We start from the raw sequence: 20,903 nt of genomic DNA on the forward strand, positions 1-20,903 counted from the left end.
CAAAATGGGATCCTTTCACTACATTTTAATTAGAGTTTGACAAATAAGTTAAGATCTTTTCAGCGCACAAGACAACATTTCCAACAATGGCGCTAAAAAATTCCTATATTAAAAAAAATCAGAACTACTATTTACATGAAAATGCGCACAACTGAGCTAACGGGAAGCTTGAACATGGCCTACGGAAAGCAGTATTACAACAGTAACATATCTGGATGATTGTCTGCAAAAGTGGCAGAAAAATGGCCGCTTAGATGCAACACAGCAGTTTCTGAGTGGCCTCTCACAGTTTCACCCCGACCGCTCCAGCTGGTCCGACGAAGAGTTTTTACCGTAAGGACATCAGGCCACTCTGGTGCTGCTACATTCAAGGACTCTTTCTGAGTCCCGGTGAATAAAGCTTTACAACACAACATGGGACGATAACAAAAGCTTAAGAGTTAAGGTGACTGGGACCTCGGATTCCATTCATAATCACACCTGACTTTTATTTCCATGTGGTAAAGTCCCAGCTGTAGATGTAGGGCCGATAAAAGGAATGGAATAAAGTGTTTTCACGAATCTAGAGCCCACGTTTCGGTTGCACCTCTGAAGATATGACCGTGTTATTCAGTGGTTGACATTTCTAAAGTGGCTGCTTTCTTTCAGTACGACCAGTTCTATTAAGACACCTACTTTATGGTGATTAAAGACCCACGCAGAAGGACTTTCAGAACATTCAGTGGGCAAAAAGAGTTCTCAAGGAATCCCTTTTCTAGTCGGCACTATTGCTGTTTCGCAGAAACGGTCCTGAACTGTGACCAGACCGGGATGCGCAGTCACTCCATGCACTCTGCGATCTCTGTGCCGTCCACTAGCAGGGTGTGGATGATCCCGTCCCGCCGCTTCCCGCTGCTTACAGCCTTCACACAGCAGGTGTGCTCTCCCAGAGTGAAATGCGTCTCTGTGCCGTCGTCCACAAATTCCCCCTGCGGGCAACAGAGAGAAAAGTCCGTTTTTTTTTTTCTTCAAATCAAATCAAACTTTATTTATATAACACTTTTCCTATGAAAACACAACAGAAAGTCCTCCTCAACTTTAGAAAAACTATATTATCTCAACTATTCATTTTTTTCTCCAAAAATTCTGCAGATAAAGTCATAAGGAACATGAACTTTGTTTGTTCTTAACAGAAGGAAATATCAAAACCCAAAGAAGACGTATTAATCATTTGCATTGGAATAAAATAAATTATTAATCAATGCAAAGCTGCTGCTTTTATACTTACTGCAGTCTCCATTTTTTCTCCGTTACACCACACATCCATCGTGTCCTTCTCTAAAATAAGCAAAAGCAGGCGTAAACAACAAACAGCTGTCATAATCCGAGTGTGGAGTTTCCAGCTGTTGACAGATGTTGATGAGTTTTAATTGGCAAAATGTCAGAAAAGACAGGTTTAAATAAACTACATTTATGTCCATTTACAAACAAATGTCAGAAATAAATAAAAAATTAAACAGGAAAGCAAAAACTTTCATGGGTTTTAGCCCAATTATACATTAGGCTCTTCTATTTTCAGCTTTTATCACAAATGTGAGGAACCAGCCGCAGAGTTATCGGTTTATAAAGCCGCACAGCAAACAGATCACAGTCACACGGTGACCTAAATGTGGGTTCTGTGGTAGCATGTTCCTTCATTGACAAAAACCCGTTCTACCATCAACAGAGCATGATGACATTCACACTAGAAACATGTGCATTATTGAGTAGATTCTGTAAGGGGATTAGTGGCTATCAGTGCCAATTATAAGCAGGATCGGGTGACCCAGATAAGTGAGGTGGCTGAAGGTGGCGTTAGGTTGAAAGCAGTTTAAGAGCTTAGCCTCATCTCAGACATAATATGAGAGGCAGAGCTGCTCTGTAAGACAATAACGATGATCTGATTTAAACACAGTGAAGAATCAAGTATGGAGGAGCTCACCAAGGACTATCCTGCAGTCAGAGCCATCCAGGTTGAGCAGCCAGGTGCTGGTGACCTTTGACCTGTTCTCCATGTACTGCTTCAAGCTTTTTCCATTGATCTCCAGGGTGTATTCATAAGCAAAGCCGCTGACGGCATCAATGTTGATGGTCGCTTTGGTGTCCGACTGGCCCACGTTGAATGTCTCCTTCCCCACGAGTTTGAACATCCAATCCCGTCTAAGAACCTCCTAAATTAAGGTTAGAAGGTAACTACTAATGACACTTGCTTTTTAAACCATTTCCCCCCAGGCAAACAGAATAAAACCCCTACCTTCCCATCAACGTAGATGACCCTTTTCCCCGTGGTTGTCCCGTGTTCGAACTCTATTCTGTGGACTCCGTCGCTCAGCGCCACCTCCCACACACCTGCGAGATCGCTCGACATCTTGACCTTTTTTCGGAACCAGCTGGACGCAAACAGAAACCGAACTAGAACCACAAACACAGAGCCATGGTGGTTAAACGCTTTCTTTCAAACGTTAGCTAACACAGCAGCTTAGCAATTAGTCACGAAAAAAAAATAAAGGCTTTTTAATTTTTTAACGTTTCAGTAAAAGATCATCCATGTTTATATAAGCTGCAACCGAAATACAATAATAATCAGTTAAGGGAAAAAACAAAACGATTCGCTGTAAAATGTTGCTAAAAAAATAGCAGGTAAGCTAGCAATGTTCCTCAGAGGAGACTTCCGGATTTGACGAAGTCTCTTTCAAAGTTGAAGCTTTTAAAGGCTTGAGTTTTTTGTTTTGGTTTGGAAACACTAACATTAACACTATTTCGAGACTAAATAATAAAAATACAAAATAAAACCTCTTCAGTTTCTTTTCATTTTCCTCCTAGGCTGCTGAGGTAAGAAGGAAGTCTTGAGAAACCTGCTTAAAATTTTGGAAAGGTGATAAAACAATGCTAAATGTTAGGAACACCAATGTGATCAAGATACCGAAAAGACAACAGTATCCACATGAAGTTGAAATTACATTTTTTTTAATAATGAAAAACAAAAGAAAATATTTTCATGGTTTTATTTTTTAAAGAAAAGTGGCCCTAACATTTTCCGGTCTGAACTCACAGCATTTTCCGGACCTTTGACCGCGAAACCTGCTCAGCTGCAAAGGCTCTAAACGTCATTTCAGTCGTATTACCTTTAAGACATCAAGGTTACCTCAGTGGTGATGAAAAACGTCCCTCCGGTTCCGTGATTTCGAACGTATATGGCGCCACTTTACAGCTATTGACGGCGTAATGCAAAATGCGTTACCATGGTTACGCAGCGTAAAACAACACACGGGCTTGTCTCCGCCCACGCCCTTAAAGCCCAACCCTCGAATTTAGAGTTTTTATTTATTTATAGCTATGTATTATTATGAATAAATGTTAAGATTCTAAATGAATTCTACTGGTGAGGAATTATCACTCAAAGGTAACTTTGTCAAAAACAAACATTGCATGGAGTAGAAAAAAAAACAAGAACAATATATTTAATAAAGTTGTGGCCTTTTCCAATATTTATTGATTTTGATCATTTTTACTAGTTTTTTCCATTTAATGAGCAAATGAAGATTTTAAATAAACTCCTTTTAAAAGTGATCTTTTGGTGCCAAATTTGAAGTAAGTATCATAAAAACTGTACGACCAGATAGCTCCAATATTTCTTCCCGTATTTATTGCACCGCTAATGTACGTTTGGGGGTTTGAGAGGCTGTAAGCTAGCCAGAAAATGTGTAAACAGAGAGCTCTCAGCAATGGGGAGGGAATAGGGGTGCTTTAACAAAAGCTCAAAAAGAGTGAGACCAAACAGTATAAAGATTTGTCTTTTGCAATTGCAATTCAGGAGAATAATCTGAGGAACATCGACTCCTTAAGGCCGTGTCACACCGCCACTACATACATTTTGCCCAAACTGCACGCATGAACATTGTCCATACGTGAATATGGTCAATTTTCACATAAGTGGGAAAATGTGTGATCTTTACGTGAATATTTTTACAGATGTATCACAAATGAACCATGTTAAAAGACCGGAAGAAAGAGGATAAACCACACAAAGAACACGTAAATCTACTTAGAACATGAACTGTGCGTGATTATTGATCTGTTTATATGAAATTCATTGGTGCTTGTTTCGTCAATCATATCATTTGAAGATGATATGTGCGGCGTATCTGTGATATCAAAGTTATACATCGGTGGTACATGCGTAAAAGATCCATTAGACATGAGTGGAAAGCCATGAATTTGCGTATGCATTGTAGCATGACTACATATTTTATTATCAGGCATTTTATTATACCTTTTGATAATTCAATTTTATTTGTATAGCCCACATTCACAACAACAGTCGTCTCAATGGGCTTCCTATTGGTAATTGAAAAAGTGAAACATGAACTCAAAAGGATCATGAATACATAGAGTTCAATAGGAAACCAACAAACTGACTAAGCTATACTGGCATCCCTGCCCTTAGACCCCCCTTATGCATTTACTTGGTTCCTTATATACATGCATATTGTGTGAAGTAAGATCTGAAACCTGTATCTGTTTTTTATCTGTGAGGTCATACCTGTCATTCTTACCAGGAATGGCTGGTCTCTTATCTTTGTGCTTGTAAGGATGGAGTCAGGGCCATTGTATGCCATCACTTGATTTACACACGTTGGGTTTGTTGTTAGGGGGGACTAAGAGCGGAGCAGATCAGCGCAGAAGCGAAGCACGTCTTTATGCAGACGCCCCTGGCTCTCTGTTTTACAAAAGCTTTGAAACGTCGTGCAAACTTGTGAGATTTTTCCTTTTTCCCATTTGCACATCTGGTTTTTGATGTCCTTAACCATCCGAACCTGGGAAGGCCTTACACGGCCGCAGCAGCATCTCACCAAAATTACAATACAATTGCGCAAGATTTACGTAATAATTGTGTGTAAACTTCGTACAGTACGCATAACCCAAATTCACGTAAAGACCCGTCGGCCAAAACCCTTGACAGACATCTGTGAAGATCGATGAATGCAAGAGACACTTATGAATTACCACGAATGTAGCAGAAAAAACACAATTTCATCCGTGGAAAATGCGTAGTCGCTGTGTTACACGGCCTTTTGACAGAATCTGATAGTTGTGCAGGAAAGGTTAAAAATATTTACCAGAAAAACTGTGTTCACTTCAAATCGTTACTGTTTTAATTTGGAAATACTTATGAAACTGTATAGAATAAACCAAAGTGTAATGTTGGGGTGTGAAGGAAAGAGTATAAATTCTTTACATCTCCATTTCCTCAGGAGGTTTTTCCTGTTTTTGTTATCAGGTGGGAAAATGGCGTCTGGAGCTATTCTTGTTTTTGACTTTTCAGAAAGTCAGCTCAGCATTTTAAGTTGAACTTGCCTCAGTAGTTAATGTTTTTAATATACAAAAATAGATTTTTTTTACATTTCTTTGTAATCTAATACCTGTTAGTTTCAGAACACAGACTTCAAACTGTGAACTATTAATTTCTTGAGGGCAAGGTTTCAGAAAAACATGCGAGTCTACTCTTTCTGATGGTTATCAATCCTTCAAACACACCACAAAGAAAAACAGGAACCTGGCCAAAAGTAGTTTCAAAGTAGTTCAATGTATTTTCAGACTTAGTTATCTTTTGATGCTTTTTTATTCTTAAATGAGTTGAATTTAATGCACAATAAATATGTTTTTGCAGTGTTTCTGTCTTAAATTTTGATTTAAAGCTAAAATTACACTCATTTTGAATTTAGAAGAAGCTCTTTTTTACAAAAAACCTAGAAATTATGAAACAAAAATGTTTTAGATTTGTATACACAGTCATAAATTAATGCTTAAACTGACCCTTTCTGCACAATTCTAATTAGATAAAAGAATCGCACCTTGTCTCTGAAACTCTCAACTATTAATAGTACAACAGAACAGATAGAATCTACAGTAAAGTAACAGTGTTATGATGCAGTTTATTTTTTGTTTTTTTGTTTTCCTGATGCAGTTTTTGGTTCTGCTAATAACTGACACATTTTATTCATCATCATAGATTATTTAAAAAAAAAGTCAAACAAACACATTTTATTTGAAAAATATATTTATTAACTGTTATTTATTTTTCATTAAAAACAAAGTAACTGCAAGAAAAAAAAACCCTTATTTTTCAGATTAAGCACAGATTACAACAGTATACTACTTTCGTTGGTGTATCAATGAAATTTAATCTCCAGTAACATTTGAGACTTTCTTCTAAAACAGAAACTCGATTTCACCACATCTTCCTGTGTGAAAAGATATGATCTGTGATGGGAGGTAAAAACACATTTTCCACTTCAACCTGAAAATAAAAAAAAAGGCAAGAAAAACAGAAGTGCACACCTTTCAAGCGTAAAAGATCCCAGCTTCTGCAGCAAAGATTTACACTCATAGTTGGCAGCAATGATAAACGGCATTTTGTGACCTTGAAAAGGTCACATTCAATACTTAATGATGCTTTCCCACCTCTAATTAATGCAATCTTTTTACATTTCAATGTTCAACTAGACTAAATGATCTATTTTTATTTTTTCTTACCCCTCTGACACAAACTCATTTGTTCTGGGTTTTTATTAGGTTTCAAACCATCAAGGTGGATAAAAAAGTGAGGTGAAGGAGTGCAGAACCAAAAGAAGACACAGCTGTGAAGCTGTTGGACCTGAACAACATCCTAGGCCAAAATGGAAAATTCAAAACTTTTTAAGGCACACATTGAAACTCAAGAAGCATTTATTTGTATTTGAAACAAAGCATCCATCAAAAACATGCAAACTTTTACATGCAAATAGTTACAACTGACTGCAAGGTAAACTTAATGTCAAACAGAAGAAAATGTACCAAATGACCAAATCTAAAGTCCCGTTTCGATCATGTTTTAATCTATTTTCCAAAGCGTTCCCAGTGGTTTTTCATGATCCCTTTGCCGTTTTTAGCCTGATATCAGAAAACCTGTGTTATTTTCTGGAACCGTTTCTGCAGAGCGGCAGTAGTTCTTGAGAAATTTGCCTCAGAGTTGTGACTGTTCATGTGGAGCAACCCCACCCCCTCTTCCCCATAAGAGCTTGGAGCAGGGAGCTTGTGACCCGTCCAGCGTCTTTTCTACGGGACAACTATGATCTTTTTCTCATCTGCTCCTGATTCACAACAGTGTATTTTAAAGCTTAATGTTTTTAATAGATGTTCTCCAACATCAGAAAAAATGCAACAAGAACTTGTTAAAAATGCCTAAAACCATGATATTCATCGGAGTGAGTCTTTATAAAAAAAAGTACAAGCTGCTAAATCACCATCAGTGGAAACTATCTACTGTTTTCTGGTTTCCAGAGAAAGGCAAAAGAAGAACTCACTAAGCCAAAACAGCAGTTTTGTAAGCCTGCATGACTTTAAAAGCATGTGTTGTTCTTTGTGGACTCTCTCAAGGCATTGAGGGAAACGTAGTTTTCAACGTTGCTTCATGTTATTTGTTCTATGAGGTGAGAACTTTGGAAATTACGAGGACACTTTAGATCTTCGTGAGAGTTGGATTTCAGGTTTCCCAGGGAAAACATTTCCCTCATGAGGACAGATCTACATGGTCACTGAGGTGTTTTTGGATCTGATGCTGCCCCAGCTGTGGGCAGAGCCCTTTCTGTAGGCCATCTGGATCCTCTTGCTGATCACACCGTGTTTATAGAGGGAAAGCAGCAGCTGGTTTCTGAACTTCTGGCCGATGAAGGCGTACAGCACCGGATTGATCGCGCAGTGCATGTAGGCCAAAACCTGCGTGACGTTCAGCGTCACCTCCACTCTGTAGCGGGTGTCACACGAGGTCACCTTCAGGGATTCGGCTCGGATGAGCGTGTCGGTCAGGACGGCGACGTTGTAAGGCAGCCAGCAGAGAACGAATCCTAGCACCACCGCCATGATCACCCGCATGGCCTTGTGCTTTTGCTGGTTGCGTATCTGGAGGAGCGTCACGCCCGTCCTGCCGTAGCAGAAGGTCATGACGACCAGGGGCAGGAAAAAGCCCAACGTGTGACGCAGAATGCGTAAACTGAATTGCCAGAGGTCACTGCTATCTCCAGTGACGTTTTCATAGCAGATGGACTGGTTGAGTTCTTCGGCGAACATGCTCTCCCTCTTGATAACAACGGGAAGAGACAACAATCCGGCCATCAGCCACACCACACTGCAGACCACTTTCACCAGGTGGTGATTCGAAGACAGCACGCGTGTGGCCCTCACAACGGCAAAGAAACGGTCCACGCTGATGCACGCCAGCAGGAAGACTCCGCTGTAAACCGATGCTTCCTGGAAGCCGGACAGGACTTTGCACAGAAAGTTGCCGTAACTCCAGCCGAAGTGAACGTAGGTGCCCCAGAACGGCAGCGTGATGCAGAAGAGCAAGTCAGCTATCGCCAAATGCATCAAGTAGATGTCTGTGCTGCCTCTGCCCTTCTTCATAGTGCAGACCACAAACACCACCAAGCTGTTGCCAATCAAACTGAACAGAGACACCAAGATGTAGACGACCATCAGGGCGACGGAATTAAATCCAGGCACAGTTACATTGCATGGCAAGGAGTCATCTGTGACCGTCTCATCACTATACGTAAAATTGTAAGAATCGTTGAACAACGTCAAATCAAAATTGCTCTCAGCTTCTTCCAAGGTCAACTGGGTCTAAAGAAAAACAGAGGTGTTGAGGTTAGACATGTTTTTAATGCTACAATGTTTTAAGCTTCTTCTTCTACATTTAGACTTGGAACTACTGAAACATTTTCACTTTCTGCCACATTTCACACAAGAAAAGTTACATCACAAGTTTTCAGTCACTGATCGTAGCCAAAAAACATGTACAATCACTATTAAGACACATATTAGGCTAATTTGATGTATTTTGCAAGATAACTGCAGTTTCACAACATTTTACTGCTCTTCTGGGTTCTATTAACTTTTTTCAGAGCAAACATTTTTTTAAAAGTTCGAAAAAAACTCGACTTCTAAACCCTTTAACTTTCTTCGCACAGAACCAAAATATGTTCTCATGAAAACATAAATATATATACATAAAAAACAATAGTTGCATACCGCTTTGTCCCCCATGTCTTGGCTGCTCAGCATCAACAGATAAAGCAGACTTAGAATGTAAAGATAAAGCCTCATCCTCTCAGCATTGACTTGAAGAACTTAAAGAACAGCCCTATCATCAGCCGTGCTCACAGTCGCTGTGATGTTGTCAGCACACTGTGAGACAAGTAAGCAGGAAAACCACAAAATAATCTCATAATGGATCTACAAAGACCGAATACTCCAAATAGGTGCTTTTCTTTTAATGTTACAAGAGCTGCACTTGCAGAGCAATACTGCTGAGGCTACTGAAATTAGACAATAGGACCAATTCCTAGACCTTAAAGGGCTCAAAGTGCATCAGACATGACAAGCGTCAGATGAGAAACAACATTTCAGACATTAACCACATTCACAATAAATGTCTTGCATCCAACTCACTTCGCTTTAATTGTCCAGCAGCAATCCTGGACTCAAGGACCAGATTGTTTTTGTAATTCTTCTTTTTTTTTATTGCACCTTTGAGCAAAAACGTCACCCTGCTACATACTTAAAAACTCACAAAAATGTACACGCACCCAGTACCTGGTGAAAATTAATTGTGGGGTTAGGGAACCTTCCTCCTGGGCCCACCCCAAAAAAATAAAGATGACATCACAGCAGGAGAAACTGTCAAAAAAATGACCAGGGCCAAACTCTCTTATGGGTCCCAAAATAAAATAAAAAAGTTACAAATCAAACTGAAACAACCTGGGGATATCAAAAAGTACCAAAGGAAATTTTAAAACTATTATGGGATGACTACAGGACCTAATGCTTGAAAAACATTTATATTTTTGCAGTAATAACGAAATTTCACACACAATCCAGGAATATTGTGAAACATTTAATACATAAATCATCAGTTGAAACGTAATGAAATTTTAGATTTTATGTCAATTTTAACTACTACTATTAATGTAGAGTTGATATAAAACACTGCATTTAAATCAAATAACTGCCAGAACTCTTTTTTTTTTAAACATTCAAATTTTAACCAAATCCTTTCTTTCATTCTGATCTGAAACTTTTATGAATGTTGGACCTCTTCTACTGACACTAAACATTTGTACACAAGGGGTTTTAATCCTAAAGTGTTTCCTTTAGCGCGTTTTGATCAGACCTTTCCTTCATTACTAGGGGTGTGTACCAAAAAGAGTCTGGCGATACGATACGTACCTATCGCGATATTTTAGTGGAACACAAAGCACCGCAATCCGGGATTTTATATAAGACTGGCAGCAACATGGCACAGAGTTTCAGTTCGGTACTAGTGCTTGTCTCATCACAACAAAACAACCTGCATCTCTGAGATCTCGACTTAGTTTTGTGTTGTAGTTTTGAGCTTTTTAAAGAGACTCAAAGTTCTCAGCTGCCATCTAGCAGTCGAGGGTTTAAGTGGAAAAACAAGACTCAGATGTTAAAGGACGCATATACATCGATACAAATATCACCAAATTACATATCGCGATATATCATCAAATTGATTTTTTCCTTCACCCCTATTTATTACAGTGGGTTTACTCCAAAATCTGCATACTAGAACACGAAAACGCAGAATTTTGACAGAAAAAAACAAGTATAATGTTCAGCCTCTGCCCTCTGTCTTAGGTTTAAATTAAGTTCCATGGCCTCGTGGTTGATTGCATGTGATGTTACCATTTAAAAGTCTATGCTGCAAAGCTTTCTGCACAATAAAGTTCCTTTGTCTTTCATTACTAAGAATGCTACTAGAGTCTCAGCACATGCTTTCCACAATACGTGGACAGACGTTTGCAAAATCTGCACTTTTTACAACTCGGGCACCAAGTTTGAGGCAATACAAATTAAAAAAAAAAAAAAAAGGCGAGTGTATAGAAAACAGTCACAGAAATTGGTTTATAAATGTTGAAAGACGTGTAACCAAAATCTCCTGAGAAACGCAAGAAAAATGATCTTTAGTGAAGCCGCAAAAAACACCCTCCTTCCTGTCTGCAGAAGAGCAGCGCAACATTCAGCCACAAGAATGACACAGGCTTTCTTTAGAAAACATGATGGTCTCACCTTCAGGTTCAGCAAAATGCTGCTCTGCCAGCTCCAGCTTTTCAATTCGTCAACCGCTCGAGCACATTTTGAAAAAAATGAAAAAAAGGAATCTCAAAAGTTTGTCTCCCTTTACCCCACAGTTGGCATGGCAAAAAATGTTTACTTTTATGAAGAGCAGATATTTAATCTTTCCTTTTTTTTAATTACTTACCCCGTCGTGTTTTTTAGAGTTTTCTTTCAGGTGCTTTGGGTCTTTGACAGCAGAAACAGAACAGAAAAATGCAATGTTTTTGGAATGAATGAATACTTGTTTTGATGGCGTGATTCACTGGCGACATATTAAAGTTGTTGATTCTGAGCTGCCAGTTTCCATAAGTGCCCAAAATCCTAGAAGAGTTGAAATCTCACAGCAGCCAGGTAATAACTGAAAAGGTTCCTTGGATTTATACTTGAATTTTGTTTTTATGATTTGCGATAGGTAGACAATAATGGTGTTTTTTTTATCATAAAGCTACAAAACCAAAAACTGTAATCCTCAGATTTTGTGGGTAATGATCCTTCTCCTTTTCCTAGGTTTCACAGATATTGTTTTAAAAAGTGTCCAGAAGGGGGCAGCAGAGGTCTATTCGTGCTGCCTTCACAGAAATCAAAAAATGTTTATTGAAATTTAAAGTATTAAAAAATAATTTTTAAAAAAAGTGGACATCTTTTGTTTGGGGTTTTTTGTGATATGTGATCGTTGTTTGTGGTTGGCTGAATTACGCTTTAGGCTGAAGTAAACCGTCTGTGACACGTTCCAGCTCATTTCTAAAATGTTGACTCTAAATAAATAAAAGTTACAATGAGGGCCACCGCTTCCAGGACAAGTGGAAATGGGCATAAAGTTTCAATAAAATGTGAATCAGCTGTGTCTGCCTAATATGCCAAAAGACTGTGGCTGTTTGGGATAAATATGCAGTAATATTGGTAAAAACGTGAGATGTTTCCTCATCCGCTTTATTAAAGCGCTTGTTTGGAATTGAGCCTTAGAGCTGGTTTTTGTTTTCCCTTTTGAAATACATCACATAGGGTGCCTGCATACTAGAAAATGCCACAAATGTTTACATGTTAATTTAGTTTGGTCTGCGTTCACTTTTGTCTACTTTGGCCATGCGATGCAGTCACATCAGACGCTATTGAAGAAGATTTCAATGTGAAAAACATTTAATCAGAAAGATAAAAAGATTTTTAAAAAGCACCTTCAGCTCCTAACAGCACCAATGGAAAGCAGCTTTTTTCCCTCCTATTTGACATGAATTGTAAGTAAAGGCATAAACAATACAAGTAATTAGAAAATTAGAAAATGTGACCAAATAAACAAACCAAATGGGAACTGGTTAAATAAAAAAAAGTAGTCCTCATGTTCTGAAACAAACTGGGTTTTCGTAGGAACTTCTTTTTCGCAGAACTGAACCATTGGGGTGGTCCGGACACATGAAGGCCTAAAAAACAAGGGATCCTTTTTTTTTCTGTGCACAAGTTGTCCATTAGTTTTTGACAAACACATTGATTCTTGTTGATCATCTGTATTATGTGGTCGGATATTTCTGAGAGAAATAACTTCAATTATTTGGGACGAGATCTCTTCAAAGAAAGCCACGTTTTTCACGAGAAGCTGCAGAACTTTGCTCGCCGCCATCAAAGAGTCGAGTTGTTGCTTCTGAATGGTTTCTGGAAGGTCTGCACGAGAAACTTGGAAACTGCTCGGCCTTGCTGCTCATATTAATGACAACAGTGTGTTTTTGACCATATTTTTTATGTTACTGTAAACCTTCAAGTTTTTCTCATTAATCCCCACAGTGTTTGTGTCTCGTTTAAGTCCAAATCCGCAAAAACTTTCCATTTGAAAAAGAAAGACAACCCCCACAAAAATACAAGAGGAAATCATTATTGTATAATAAAGTAAATGGAGTCCAGATCCAGTGAAGAAACGACAGGAATCAAAGGGAGAAATTAAAAACACGTGAAAAAGAAAGTTTTCTTTCATCTACAGCTAAGTTTTGAATTACCTGGTTGACATATTGGCATGTGACACCCTCATGGATGCCTCTCAGTGCACAAATGTACCAGTCTGTCCTAAAATTTAAAGTCATGTTTACTTTGGGAGGTTCAGCTCTCCACAGTAAACAGACCATTTACTGTATAAACTGAACTGACTCTGTGTGTTTTGGATTTTTGAAGTATTTATTGACATTTCTAAGCAGACTGCCATTCATCCGCACAGGGAAGGCAAAAATAATTTTATGTGAGACGCAGAAAAGGTGACACCTGTTCTTCTTTGAAGTATCCTTACATTTTTAAGATTAATTATGGATTTTTAAATAAAGGTCGATCATCTTCCCTTCCGTCTTTGCGTTAGATGGTCAGATTAGCTGGTTTTAGGTGGGGATTCTAGCCGTCATTTATTGAGGGTTTCTATCAGGTCAGTCTGTCGCGTTTTACCAAAGAGGGAAGGGGAAAACCTGATCAGTTTACCTTTTTCCTCTTCCTGGTGATGTCAGGAGTTACTTCTCAGGCTTACAAATGAAAGTGTCTGAACTTGGTCGTCAGCGGCATAGGCTGGTTGAAAAAGTGTGTTGGAGGCAGGAAGTTTAGTGACAGTTTGTGTGTAGACAGATGGCACACAGGAAAACAACTGTGTTTGTGGGAAAAAAAAGGCTGACCACAGTGTCAGAGAATGTAGAAAGAAGGCGCAGGTTTACTTTACGCAGGACTTAAGCAGAACAAACACGTGTAAAATGCCCCAAACTGTGTGCGGAAACTCTCAGGGAGCTCGTAAAAACCCCTGAAGAATGTGCCCAGATGTCATGGTGTTGCAGTGATGGAGGGAACTTGTAGTGCGAGGCGATTACAGAGACTTTGACCGAGGATCAGACAGAATCATGCAGTTATTCTGATCTATGATGCGTTCTTTTGAAGCGAGAAGTCAGAGGGGTCATCAGCACTGTGCTAAAGCATTTTTATACTTGATTAAAGTCCCACTCCAATCATATTTTGAGTTATTTTAAAAGCGTTCCCAGTGGTCTTTTAATTTTGATTATGCCACTTTCAGCAAAAATGAGAAAAATCAGTGTTGTTTTCCAGGGTATAGTTTCTGCAAGAGCATTAGAAAATCAAATCACCTCCGAGTTATGGGCGGGTTTTTATGTGTTTTATTTTGTTTTTTATTATTACCGGTAGTATTATTTATTTATTTTTATTGTATTTGCTATTTTGACTACTATTTTTTTTATCTTACTATGATCTATTTTACTATGGGAAGCACTTTGAAATTCTTTGTAGCAAAGTTCTTTGTAGGAAAAGTGCTATTCAAATAAAGTTGTATTTGAATTACAGAGCAACCCCGTCCCCCCTTCCCCTCCCCATTGTTGAAAGCTCTCTGTTTACACGCTCTCCCGGTAGCTCACAGCCCCTCACACCCCCAACCTGAGCAACATCTAAACTATCCAGCCGTACAGTTTTGAGCCAAATACCAGCTCAGACGAGGAAAACAAAGCCGTCCATGAATCTATTTGTCTACTAGTGGATGCATCAGAATGGAGCAGAGCAAGGAGTTTGTGGCCCACCCACTGTATTTTCTAAGCCACAACTGCGATCTCTTCCGACCTCAATTTTGTCGTCTACTCCATATTCACAACAATTTGAATAAAAAACTACTTGGAAATGTAATTTTAAGCTTAATTTTCTTTACATATGTTCTACATCGTCAAAAATTGCCAAAGGAACATTATACAAACTCCAAACACACAATTTTCCTTGTAGTTAGGTCTTTAACTATTGCATAGAATAAGTTACAGATATGGTGAGACTGAGCACTAATTACCGCCATGATCTTTGTGTTTATTTGACCTGCAGCTGGATCTTCACCATCCTTGGAAAACAGTTGTGCCCGAGTTGACTTGGTGACTTTGGTCAGAGCCACACTTTGACCTCTGTCAGTTCCTTTTCAAATAGTGTAATTTTACTGCAGGGTCTGATATTGAAGAGTTTTTCCCCCTCTATCAATAGATTTTATGCTCAAGACAATCTCCATGTGGATTTCTTTGTCTGAAAAGCTTCTCATGTAATGACGGTTAGATGTTTCACCGGATTCTTTTGTTTAAAGACTCTAAAAGTGGATCTAGAGGATAACTTGCTTCCCATTCATTTAGCTTCCTCAGTTCTGGGAATTGTAACTGAAGATTCAGGTTATGTCCTACCTGCTTAGTGGGTGTGGGGGAAAATGAAATAATTAAATGTCAATCTAAACCACTCCTCCACAAATGGATGGCACAGCACAGAAGCATCACAACATCACAGCAGGCTTGAGGGACGGTGGGGGGCTCCTTTGAGGACAATAGTCACGGTCACAGGACAGATGGTTTGACAGAAGGGTTAAGAAGTCTTTATTTCAAAATGGACAAACCTTCTTTCATCAGAGGTGGGGGTCTGAAACGCTTCCTGTCTCCTGTTTTAACATCTTCGCTCAGGAGACCGAGGTCCCATTCCCACCCACTTTACACCAGCAATAAACAATTAACAAGTGCCCCCACCTCTGAGCCACACTAGGACCCCCACCGAGTAAAATGACATTAAACGGCCGTCATAAAAACACTGGATTGTTGACGTTTGTGACATTTAGTCCCTCCCCCCCAAACACACACGTATGTCTGAGACACATTGGCTACGTTCACACTGCAGGCTGAAACGACCCAATTCCGAATTTTTTGCCCCTAAGCGGCCCAATTCCGATCTTTTCATGACAGTCTGAATGACACAGATCCGATCTTTTCAAATGCGACCCAGGCCCCGTGGGTTTGCCGGCCTGATTCCGAATTGTAGCCGATCTTTTCAATTGCGACCGCCGTCTGACCGGCCAGGCGACTTGATTCCGAACTGTACGTCATCGACACGCAACAAACGTCATCATTTTGCGTTGAAGTAGGCGGGAACGAGAACGTAAACATCAACCATGGTGGACGATGCTGCTGAGATCAGTCAGTAGAAGGGAAGAGAGGTCACCGATTGGATTAATATTTGGGCTGATCGCTCTTTTCAGGCCAAACTCCAGGGCTCTGATCGCAACTGGGCGGTTTTTGAAAAAAATTCCAGATAAATGGCAGAGCGTGGTGTTGAACCTTTACCGCGATAACTTTTTTTTCTTTCTCCCCTTTGACCGTGCTCAGAAGCGCGGGGGACCCAGGCAATCCCCCTCCTCCTCCTCCCTGTTCTGATCCTTAGATTCTCCAGAACGGGTTAATAAAGAGTCCATAGCATTTATTCTGGGGGAAACCTTCTTTTATTACCGTCATCCGTAACACACAACATGAATGCGCGCCCACACTGCCCCCCCCTATTCTCTATCGCGGCACGCGCTTGCACACACGCGGGCGCGCGGCCCCAGCACATACACATTCCTCTTCCACTACAGTGGGTACAGACGATCCCGACTCCAATGCCTTCTTAAAATGAGAAGATTGTAATTGTGCTGCTCCTTTGTGAAAATAAATTTAATATTACAAAAAGAGCTCCGCTTTTGACAACACTGTTGTTGACATCCATTGTTAACGTTGGCTCCGCAAACGAGTGACGTCGTTCACCGTTGAGTATTCTTCTGGCTTCTGCGCATGCGGGTCTCGTTTGGGTCGTGTCACGGTCACACTGGAGATCACAAAAGTTCGGATTTACTTGGAAATGTGAACGGTCTAGCAAACAATTCGGATTTTTTCAAAAAATCCGAATTGAGCATTAAGCCCTGCAGTGTGAACGTAGCCATAGATAACTTTTACTAACCCATCAGCTGTTAGAAGATATTTGGCTGGTCAGAGAAACGTTATAGACCTTTAAAGTCCAGCTGTTTATATCTTTGAATCTAAAATTCGGTTGTAACAGAAACATTTTGATTGACAGGCGACAATCCTTAGCTTTAGGATAATCTTGTACCGTCAAGTTTTGTTTGTTCATCCTGATTGTCTGGTTTTAAGAAAGACACGGTTGGATTTGACTGCCGGGAAAGAGAAAATCTGCCTTTGGATAGGCTTAAAAAACTGCACCCTTGGTGCAAATAAACCGTCATTGGAACCATTAAAGGTAAGTTTTGTCGATCCATGTGTGGCATTGAGTCATAGGCTTTCTTGTAATCAATCCAGGCTGTGCACAGGTTGGTGTGTCGTGACCTGCAGTCTTAAGCAACTGTTCTGTCAACCAGGAGTTGGTGTTTGGCACTGGAGTCTCTACCAATGCCCTTCTGTGCGTTGCTCATGTATTGATCCGTGTACCTACAGATTTTAAAATGGCTTATAAACAAGCAAACAAACAAAAAAATGAAAGAAGACCAAAAATAAAAAATATCTACACACAGATATATCAAACTTAGGATAATAAAATTGATTGGAGATACATGCACATATACGAATATATCCACATACATGTAAGTAATCCAATTGTTACTTTCAATCATAAATAGTCACATTAATTCTTATACATACAGAGCATGATACAATGAGACGATTTAATAAGTTTGTCAAAAGGACTTTAATTTATTGCTCAAACGGCAGTGAGAGGAAGTAAACCTATGTAAATCCACCACTATATATATATATCTATGTATATATATATAGATATAGATATATAGATATATAGACATATATATAGATATAGATCTAGATATATAGATATATATATATCACAGTGTTTTTCTGTTCATTGTTTAAATAGGAAAGTGAAGCATTTAAAATATGAAGTATAAGAACCAAATAAACTGCATCTTTAACAAAGTAAATGCAGCAAAGTAATGGGAATTCTACTTTATTGGCTATGAGGCTAAAGATGATCTAAAAAACAAACCCAATTGTTGATGTGTTTTGTGTTTTCTAAGTCATTTGCTATAATCCTATTTTACGTCGTGTGCATTGTCTTTTTTTCTTGTTTCCACAGGTTTGTTCTCACACCAGGTTGCAGTTTGTAATCACCTCAGCTGTTTCTGATTCATTTAATTAGTCCCTCAGTTTATTTAAGTCAGTGGTTTCAGTCACTCATTGTCAGATCCTCTGTTTTACTAGCTTTTGGGGCTCTAATGGAAAGGTTTGTTTTGATTGTGTGGGGTTTTATATATAATTTTTTGCATCTGTTAAAATTCAAACGATAATGTTCACATCATGTTTCCCTTTGTTTGGTTTCTTGGTCATTTTTGAGTCCCTCTAACATTAGTATGAAAAGACAAGTCATTTCAAATTCACAGTTCATTCACAAAATGTCTTCACATTTAAAGTTTTTTCTTTTTGTCTGTTGAACAAGGTTCTGAAGAAAATAAAATCTTTGGATTCTGCAGAAAGATTTGGGCATTCAATTCAAACTTTGTTCGTCTGTAATGTTACTTTTTCTATATTTTTACATCAAATCCTAAAAGTCTCATTCTCTGGCCTGTTTTGTTACTCCAGCAGCTGAAATATTTCTCCCCAGATGACTGTGCCTTCCGCATGCCGCTTGCGTAACAAACAGGAACATCTGAGTCCAGAGGTGTGCCAGAGGGGATTTGTGACCTTTAAAGCCCAGAAAGTCAAGTTGGAAATTGTTTTTCTTTTCACCTTAAGCCACAGTTGGAGAATTTACTCAGTAAAACAACATCCTGTTGGACAGGATAGTTCTGAAGCCAGGACACTGAGTTCACAGACCCCATCAATCCTGGCTAACACATGAGAATCAGTGAATGCAGTTCATTTTTTTCAGTTTTGCTAATCTTCCTCTTGTTCTGTTCTCACATGCTGGTTTATTTTTTTGCCTTCCTAAATTCTTTAGCTCTTTTTTTTTTTTTTTTTTTTTTTTTAGTTCCTGCTCCTGTATTTTATGCTTTTATGTTTTTCCGCTCCTTGAAAATGTGGAGACATTTTTTTTGGATGAAGATCAGAGGCCACTTTTTTTCTCTATCTCTTCTAACTGGGGCACAATTTTCTGCTTTGTCAATCCACTCTGAACCTTTAAAACAGCTCGCAGCATGCCGTCAACCCCTCTGTTACAGGAAATGTCCGGTATGTCTGCAAACGCAGTCGGAGCTGCATAAAATCCTCCGCTGAAGATTACACTGATCAGTTTACACTCCAGTCTGCTTTTATCATCCGCACACGTCAGCAGTGAGTAACTTGTGATTTCTTCGAGGTGCTCAATTACAGATTATGTGTTCAGCACGAGGTTGTGAACTAAATTTTTTGTCTTTGGGTTAAAGCTTCATTGTCTGGGTTTAAAACAATAAACCTTTGTGTGTCTGTGGAGGTCTTACGTGGGCACAAGTTTCCAAAACAAAACAACAAAAAAACACTTTCCTTAGACACAGTCTGCTCCTTGTTGGGCTGGGTTCCACCTCTGACACAGTAGATTGCTTTGTTGTTACTTTAGCGTGACGAATCCCAACCTTTACCCCAAATGCAACCCAATTCCGTAAAACGTAAAAATAGGACGTGCCCGCAAACTCACAGCAGACACATGTTTATGGGCTCCTCACCCTAGGAACAAATAACAGCTGGTTTTGTTAAACCTCTGGCTTTCCTTGTGCAACTCCTAATCCTCTGAGTAAAATCTCTGAAGACAGCTAAGACAGATCACCAAATGGAAGGGAAGTTATCGTCAAAAGCTGTTCCTGAGAGATGTTTTCCTGTTGGTAAGCCAAAGAAATGTGGAGTCAGTTCATCCCTTTTGATGCAATAGCTTGGGCAAAACCAAAGGGAATAAGCATAAAGTAAATAAGAAAGGCTGGAAAAAAAATTCAATTAAAAGGATTTCAAAATGATGGGCAACAGTTTGACTCCAAATTGTCAGTTTACATAAAATGATAATGGAGGGAGGATTTATGTTCATAGAGAGCACTGGCGTATTGACTGGAATGTGGAAAGATCTCAACCACGTCTTTCCATTGCACGGTTTGCTTGTACAGGCATGTCTTGATACAACACAGTTATGACAAATCATGCAGATGGAGGCGGGAACAAACAATTACAGCTGCAGAGAACACTTGGGATGGCTAAACCAAAGCTGCCACAGAGACATGAAAAAAAGCAGAAAGAAAGCATCAGATGTTGCCCTCAGCATCATTGTAAAAGATGATCGATGAGGATGGGATGAAGGTTAGTGAAGCAATCTGTCTCCCAAGAGTCTACAAGCATACTCATAGCTGTCTTTAAGAGGTGGACGGAGCTTAAAGTATCCCACTGATTTAAAGCCAATTTCTTGGCTCAGTGGTGTTTGCCACCTTGACAGAAGAAGAACGTCACCAAACCCTTTCTTGGAAGACAGAATTATTTACTGGAAAAACAAGTTTGACAGTTGCTGGGACTGTCTGTTATAGGCCTGAAGATTATTTGTTCAGCCAACTACAAGTTGAACAAAGTTCATCACTTTTTGCAGATAATAAATATCCTCACTGATGGAAAAACAGTTTTCTAACCAGGACAAGTTCATTGTTGTGGTAGATTTGAACTGTTTTACATTGTACTTTATTGGCAAATCAGTCCTACATGAAAGTGATTGGAGACTGCTTTTGTTATGAGTCACCAAGTGGTTACTTGGTGAACTGATGTTCCCCTAGATAGCTTTCATTTCAAATGTGCTTTTAAAATTATCCTCCATCTGGATGATCCAAAGGTAGATTGAGAAATGGTCATGCTGTCAGACTTGACCAAAATGGAACTTTCTGGTATAATTGCCATTCATACAGAGGGGGAAGAATGCTGAGTTACATCCCGAGAACACCATTTCCACATTGA

The 20,903-nt window shown here is 39.3% G+C and overlaps 2 protein-coding genes across 3 annotated transcripts; both read right to left on the reverse strand.

Moving 5' to 3' along the window:
- Positions 1–10: 10 nt before the first annotated feature.
- Positions 11–3,291, reverse strand: faim (Fas apoptotic inhibitory molecule). 2 transcript variants are annotated; one of them, XM_004081982.4, is made up of 5 exons: positions 3,164–3,291; positions 2,273–2,430; positions 1,961–2,189; positions 1,268–1,317; positions 11–968 (listed from the first exon to the last, which is right to left on the reverse strand). In XM_004081982.4, exons 2-5 carry the CDS (start codon positions 2,384–2,386, stop codon positions 819–821), a joined length of 543 nt encoding a protein of 180 aa, XP_004082030.1. In that variant the 5' UTR covers positions 2,387–2,430; positions 3,164–3,291; the 3' UTR covers positions 11–818. The 2 variants fall into 2 exon arrangements, with proteins under 2 accessions (XP_004082030.1, XP_004082031.1); XM_004081983.4 differs by having other exon boundaries at positions 3,144–3,272.
- A 3,741-nt stretch (positions 3,292–7,032) lies between these two features.
- LOC101163862 (C-X-C chemokine receptor type 2-like) lies at positions 7,033–11,058 on the reverse strand. The gene is made up of 2 exons (XM_004082009.4): positions 9,088–11,058; positions 7,033–8,679 (listed from the first exon to the last, which is right to left on the reverse strand). Exons 1-2 carry the CDS (start codon positions 9,160–9,162, stop codon positions 7,585–7,587), a joined length of 1,170 nt encoding a protein of 389 aa, XP_004082057.2. The 5' UTR covers positions 9,163–11,058; the 3' UTR covers positions 7,033–7,584.
- Between the last annotated feature and the right edge of the window lie 9,845 nt (positions 11,059–20,903).

Source organism: Oryzias latipes, chromosome 21 (assembly GCF_002234675.1).
Source record: "Oryzias latipes chromosome 21, ASM223467v1".
NCBI lineage: Eukaryota > Metazoa > Chordata > Actinopteri > Beloniformes > Adrianichthyidae > Oryzias > Oryzias latipes.